This window comes from Pseudophryne corroboree, unplaced genomic scaffold (assembly GCF_028390025.1).
Source record: "Pseudophryne corroboree isolate aPseCor3 unplaced genomic scaffold, aPseCor3.hap2 scaffold_1954, whole genome shotgun sequence".
Taxonomy (NCBI): Eukaryota; Metazoa; Chordata; class Amphibia; order Anura; family Myobatrachidae; genus Pseudophryne; species Pseudophryne corroboree.
The window spans coordinates 72,437-79,710 of NW_026968595.1; the positions used below are offsets into that span (position 1 = coordinate 72,437).

At 40.6% G+C, this 7,274-nt stretch overlaps 1 protein-coding gene across 1 annotated transcript; it reads left to right on the plus strand.

Annotated features, from left to right (window-relative positions):
* Positions 1 to 1,798: 1,798 nt before the first annotated feature.
* On the plus strand, positions 1,799 to 5,781 carry LOC135005082 (vomeronasal type-2 receptor 26-like; the record flags this gene model as incomplete). The annotated part of the gene is made up of 3 exons (XM_063951875.1): positions 1,799 to 1,866; positions 2,047 to 2,105; positions 4,981 to 5,781. Coding segments are annotated over exons 1-3 (928 nt in total), but the record flags the coding sequence as incomplete, so codon positions are not given.
* Positions 5,782 to 7,274: the final 1,493 nt, after the last annotated feature.

A 7,274-nucleotide genomic window follows, 5' to 3' on the forward strand; every position in this document is an offset into this window, starting at 1 on the left:
GATCATCATACAATGAGCTTAACGATTTGAAGAAGGCATCTACTGTTTATAAGGCTGCATCATCAGATTTTAACCCAAACACCCAGGTTTAGGGATCACCTTGAAGCAAAGACATCACAATGCCCACCCGCTGAGACTCTGTACCTGAAGACTGGGGCCTTAACCGAAAATACAGTTTACAGGCTTCTTTAAATTAAAGAAATCTTTTCGGTTACCCGAAAAGCGATCGGGAAGGTGCATTTTTGTTTCAGGAGCCACACCTGGGGAAGCCCGCAGGAGATCTTCCTGCAACCTTACCCGAAGGGTAAGATCCTGCACCATCTGGGTGAGTTCCTGAATCTGATTGACCAAAAGCTGATTGGGATTCATGAGGACAGAATTACAACACTTCCCCAGTTAGAATATTGGATTCATTTTTGCTTATGTACTGTTTTTTTTTTTTTAGGCCGGTGATAATGTTACGTTCTTGGTGCTGTGAATGGAAGATATGGAGTGGTAAGTCCAGAGCACCAGAACGTGACGCTGAAATAATGACTAGGTATGAATAATAACCCCTAGCAACCTAACTCTGTTGTTTCACCCGCGTGGTCAGTCTACGCCTGCTAGACTATGTGTTCTTGGGCGCACGGCAGCAGTGTTTGAAGGGCGGATTAGGTCTGCCCAACTCCGATGCTTACTGGTCTTAGTATGAGACAAGGCTTAAACGGAGACAGGATGATAACAAGGGGACCTCTAACTAAACATAAAAAACTGTGCTAGGGGCTACAACAGAACTACAAACTAAAAGTATGTGCGGCCCGGCTGCCAAAGGAAAAAGAAACCAAGGTACGTTATCCTCGCCATACACGGCACTGCTGTATACCAGGTAGGACAGCTATGGCAGAACACCTCCGCAAAACACCAAAAGGAACAAGAATAAACAGAATACTGCATGGCTGAAGGCCGCTACTCACAACACCGGGAACAACCGTAAGCGAAACGGAATCTTCGGATCTCAAACGCAGGTAACAACCGACAGGAAGGCAGAAAGAAGTACAAGGATTAGCTTCCGACACCAGGAGTCAGGACCACCGGAACAAGATGACTGGATACAGAACACCGGACAGGGAAATTTCTCCAGAGCAGGAACAGCTCACAGGAAGCTATCACCGGTTTCTGTGTCAGGCACTGAGAGAGAATATAACAGGGAGCCCTCCAATAGCAGCAGCGAACCTAAATCAGTATTGTCGTGTAGCTGCCCTGCTGCACGACCCAGAGCTGACAGGTGGATTGATTAATGAATAGCAACGGGGAACGCGGTCCGCCTGTGGCATCTCCGTTGCTAAGGATCCAGCGGCTAGCGCGCACGGCGTCCCGGCGTTGCTAGGCGCCATGTGGGGACAGGAGGAGGCTCGGCAGCCGTGACGCGATGGGACCGTTGCTTAGCAATGGTCAGGCGCTGGGGAGAGCCGTCGTGCCTAACAGTACAACACAGTTTCTCTAATGCCGACGTTCTACAGTACTCTGAACAGTTAGTTGTATCAGAATACACTCATTTATATTTACTAGTAAACCTTTGGGTGCTCATTACCGCTGTGTATTTTAGATTCTAGAGTCACTCCTGCAGATTTACCATGATTTATGTGAAACCTGTGTGCACCCTTCCATCGAATGGATTACAATTGATTACAAATAAAAAATAAATAATAAAGTTAATGTCAGGGGAAAAAAATATATAGATTGGAACTTTGGGTTTCGATCCCAGGACTTCCAGCATGGGAGGTGGGAGCCTTCTCCGCTTGTCCAGCAACGTCGCTTCATGGAAGTTACACAAGTTCATGTGGATTACTTTAGGACAGAAGAGGACCATTCAACAATGGATAATAGGTGAGTATATTGGAATTTTGGAATTTCAGGTAAATGTTTGGATTCTACATTGAGTACGGGATGTGATTGCCCGGTGTGGGATGTAGGTTAGTATGTATGAGTGTGTAAGTGTGTTTTAATAAAATTGTATTGTCATGGTGTGTGTGTCATGTTTTTATTTGGGTATTTATTTTGTTATAGGACTACAGGTACCAGTGGGTCTGTTATTTCCCTGCATGCTGGTACTTGTGGTTATCCAAGTACTAGCAAGCAGGGGGAGGTTTGCTGGGACTTTTAGTTCTAAAACAAAAGACAATATTCTTTTTTTACACACATCAAGGCTATCAGTCCCCCATCCACTGCCCAGGGATGGGGGGGACAGCCTGGGGCTTCACCCCTGGCTCTAGGGTGCCTGGAGGGGGGACCCTTTGACTTAAGGGGTCCCCACTCCCCCATGGCACCCCAGCCAGGGGTGACAAGTTGGGGGGGTGGTAATGCCTTGGCCGCAGGAACCTAAATAAATGTGTCATCCCAGCTATGGCATTTTCTTCTCGGCTAGAGGAGCCCGGTGCTGGTTTTAAAAATATGGGGACCCCTATGTCTTTTGTCCTCCATATTTTGGGCCCAAGAGCCCGGTGCTGGTTTTCTAAATATAGGGGGATCCCAGTTAATTTTTCCTCGGTATTTAAACTACTAGGACCAGCTCTAAGAGCCCGAGGCTTTTTATACATAGGACAGGGGACCCAACAGAATTTTTTTTTGCAATTTTTAACTATTTCTGACCCTTTTCCACAAAGGATCATGCACAGATCTCACATATCCGTGCATGACTATCTGAACATGCCAGCAAAAAGCAGGTCTATTTAAAAGCTCCTTTTTTTATGAATTATATGCTTTCCCGGCAGTGTTTGGCTATTGTTGGCAGTGATTGAGAATACAAATTCTTAGTGCTATTTAGTACTCGCATACAAAATAATGTACAGAGATGCTAAGCACAGTGATTTGGCATCCAGAAACTTAGGGATCAGCTTTTATCTCTCTCCATTATACTTAGAAAGATAACACTTGCCGCTGTATGTTACAAGCTGTTTGTGCTATTTAATACTCAAATACAGAATATTGTACAAAGACACTAAGCATGGTGATTTGGCATCCAGGAACTTAGGGAGGAGCTTATATCACTACCCATTATACTGAATACCACGAGATTTGGACAATCACATATCCTTAACATCAATAGACTATACTGTACCTGTAACACGTTCGTTTACATCTGTATATGCTGTACTATTTGCACCTGTACTTTATATACTGTTATAGACTGTATGACATACTGCATATTGTAGAGTAATGAGACGCAATAGTTAAGTAGTTCTTACACTGTAGTTCATTATTGTATTTTAATGGAGACCAAATGCATGCGCATTGGTGATTTTAAAAAGTGACATCTGGTGGATGATCACAGGTATTACACTCAAAGGTATCGCCAAATGCTCTTTGCGCCTCACTATGACTAGGCTTGTCTCCTTGTGCCCAGGCATGCTGCATATGTCCGATCACGACTAACGCCTCAGCCAGCCAAGATAACGGAGGACCCATCTGTACATACATTAACTAAATATGGAGAGTTAGCTGATAGCTCTTAGATTTGTATCTCCAGTATGCGTCTTTCTGTAGTCTAGTGGCTTAGTGCACTGCCAATAAACAACCAAGGTCATAGGTTCAAATCTTAGGTTATATCTTATTTTCTCAAATGCTAATATTCAGACCTATTATAAATATTCTTTCTGATGGTAACAGCATATATTATTTAGAGGCCATCAATAATGTTCCAAAACATAATCTACCTATTTTTGTGTCTAATGCAGTGTGCAACCTGCTATAGTAGTTTTACAATTAAGATCAAATCATGGTAGGGTAATTGAGAAGGTGATTGCTAGAGTTTTTGATCATGAGAATATTCCTATGGCTTAACCAGGACCTTGACTCCCCTTGGGATATCACCCTTTTCATTAAAAATCTAGTGCAGCAATTTAAGGCGTTTATGAGTATGTTAGGTAAATTCTGTAGGAGTGCAAGAAAGCATCAGACAGTTTTAAGCCCTTCTAAGAAAGAGAGGTCAGGAGATTGGTATTTTGGGCCTCCAGCTGTTGTAGTTTAGTATGGGTCAGAAAATCCATCTTTGTTTTGGAGTCTAATACTACTCAGGTACCCCCTCAGGACAGCCTTCTGCACCATCCAGAGAGTGGAGGGAAAGGTGTCAGAAAGGGCATTTAACTGCAAAAAATATGTAAGGAGAGTATTAAGTCAGGTGACCACATCCTTTTTGTGGAGGAGAGTGTCATTGAAGTGCCACATTCTTGGACATATATAGTCTGTGATACCAAAAGTTTAACTGAGACAAAGGAATGGTCAGACCAGACCAGGGGGTGTAACTGAACATTCACAAAGTGAAGGGCTTGGTCATGGCTGAGCAGAATCATGTAAATGCTGGAGTAAGAGTTATGTACTGGGGAAAAATAGTTTTTCAAGATTAAAAACATTAATATATCTTTACATTTGAGATTTCCTTGGTAGGGTTATTATAATGTATAAAACTCTTTTCCAAGTCAAATAGATAGCTGCTGCTATTCGTGGCAATAAGAAATTAAGTTTGCTGGGACAGGGGCTCCAAAAGGATGTGTAATAAGTAGAAATGTAAGAAGTGAAGGGAAATGATCACTACAGAACTCTATTCTAATATTTTTTGTGATTGGTAGCCCATAGGCTACAGCAGCTAGCACCATCTTCAGATGATGTTAGCTGATGGGACCAAGCTCATACTTCGCGTGCTCCTTAAAAGTAAAACTTAAACAAGATGTCTGGGTGTTATCCTTTTTTTCTTATTATCAATAAAAATCACAATAAGACATCTATGATCATTTTAGCCACATGTATTATGGTGTTTCTGGGGTGTTCCTGACTGATGAGTGCTGGCTGCATTCTGGTCTCTTATTCTACTATGGTTATTGAGAACACTTGTAAAGAGATCTCAAATTCAAGACAAATCACTAAATTATACTAGATAATAGAAGTGATTTAAGCATTGTGGAAAATGTATTTATTAAATAAACTTTTTTATTCAATTTTTTTTAGACAGTGAAAGTTGCCAGAAATGTCCTGATGATAAATGGCCAAATATGGAAAAAGATGCTTGTATTCCCAGAATAATTGAATTTCTCTCATACAAGGACACAACTGCTTCTTTGTTGTCTGCAATATCTGTATTATTTATTATTTTAACTGCCTCCATAATCAGATTGTTTATTTACTTCTTGGACACTCCCATAGTAAAAGCCAATAATAGAAACCTTAGCTTTATTCTTCTCATCTCCCTCAAGCTGAGCCTACTCTGTGTGAATCTGTTCATCGGCCGTCCAGTAGATATCACCTGCATGCTACGCCAAATATCCTTTGGAATAAATTTCACTGTGGCTGTATCTTCTGTCCTTGCCAAGACTGTCATGGTTTACATTGCATTCAAAGCCACCAGACCTGGAAGCTCTTGGAGAAAATGGTTGGGTGTTCAATTGCCAAATTCTGTAGTGTTTATCTGCTCATCTGTTCAAGTTCTCACCAGTGCTATTTGGTTGTTATTTTTTCCTCCTTTTGCAGAGTATGACATAAACACATATCCTGGTGTGATCATCATTCAGTGTAATGAAGGTTCTATTCTTGCATTTTATGTCATGTTGGGTTACATGGGGTTACTTGCAGCTCTGTGTTTTGTTCTGGCTTTCATGGTGAGGACATTACCGGACATCTTCAATGAAGCCAAATACATCTCCTTCAGCATGGTGGTGTTCTGCAGTGTGTGGATCTGTGCCATGCCTGCCTACCTGAGCAGTAAGGGGAAACACATGGTCATTGTAGAGATATTTGCCATATTGGCATCAGGTATTGGAGTACTGAGCTGTATATTTTTTCCCAAATGCTACAATATTCTCCTGAGGCCTGAATTGAACAGTAAAAGACACCTGCTCGGAAAAAGTTAATCATAAGGTTATTTGATTGTCTTTTAATTAAAAATATGTTTTAACCTTGTTGTAATCATTTGTAACTGTGAGCTTAATTCATGTTTGAATGATAATGCATTTGCAATTGTGATATTCTAGGCTATGGAGCTGCTAATCTGAGCAAGTGAAGCTGCCGCCCAAAAATGAAAAGAAACACCCATTGGAGCCATCACAAACTTATTTGCAATTGCATACATATTTGTAACCTATACACAAAAACTAAGGGCTAAGGGTTGGTCTACAGCTACGCAGATAGACACAGCAGTAGTTACTCAGATGCCGTTTTTGTACGTACGAGCACGCCGCAGATACACACCTGTAAAATGGCAATAACACACCTGCAATGTCCCAACCACTTCCCATAAACACTCTGGTAACACCTCCAAATGGTGACTTCATGTTAATCACTTTTCCTTGAAATCCTTCTCATTGCAAACGAGATTGCAGCTGCACCTTGGCACATTGCAATCACAGAACATGCGCATTCTGCTGACAATCAACCATTGCATACAAACATAAATAACTGTAGGGCCTATTTGCAGTGGGTAACCTCAATAAAATATATTGTTACATAGCTTTTTTTTATTTGCATGTTATTAAAATAAAATAATGTTCTAAATAAAGTGGAAAAGTAAATCATTAAATTTGGTTATTCATGTTGAACATACTATTGGAAAGAATGATTCTAAACATATGACCCAAATGATTTTAAAAAGGTATTATTAAAGGGCATATTAAAATTTATATAAGAGTTTGTCTGAAAATATGGATGATATTTAATACAAGATATGCATGACAAAATGTAGCTAATGTGAATAATGTGCTTTATTCTCAGAAACTTGTGCATCTTTTGTAAAACTTAAACTATACAAAAGTATGGCCCATATTTATCAAGCAATGGAGAGTGATATATTGCACCATGAAAAAGTACCAGCCAACCAGCTCCTGTCATTTTTCAAACACAGCATGTAACATGACAGTTACGAGCTGGTTGTTTGGTACTTTTTTACCATGCAATTTTTCACTCTCTAAGGCTTGATAAATCTAGGTATATATTTTGAAATTAAATGGTAGCAGCTCTTGCATCATCTATAATAAAGGCAGAAATAAACATCTGAAACATTTTAGCAAGGAATCTGGTAACACATTGGGTGATTCCTGTACAGTAATGTGAAGACATCAATAGATGGGAAAGTGGTTAGCAAGGTACCTACTGTAGTAAGATTGTGGTGGTAGGGAAATCAATTATTATTAAGGCAGATAGGGCAATCTGCTACCAGGATCGTGATCATCGTACAGCATGTTGTCTCAGAGCCAGCCATAGGCATAGGCAAACTAGGCAATTGCCTAGGGTATTTGATATGCCTAGGGGCA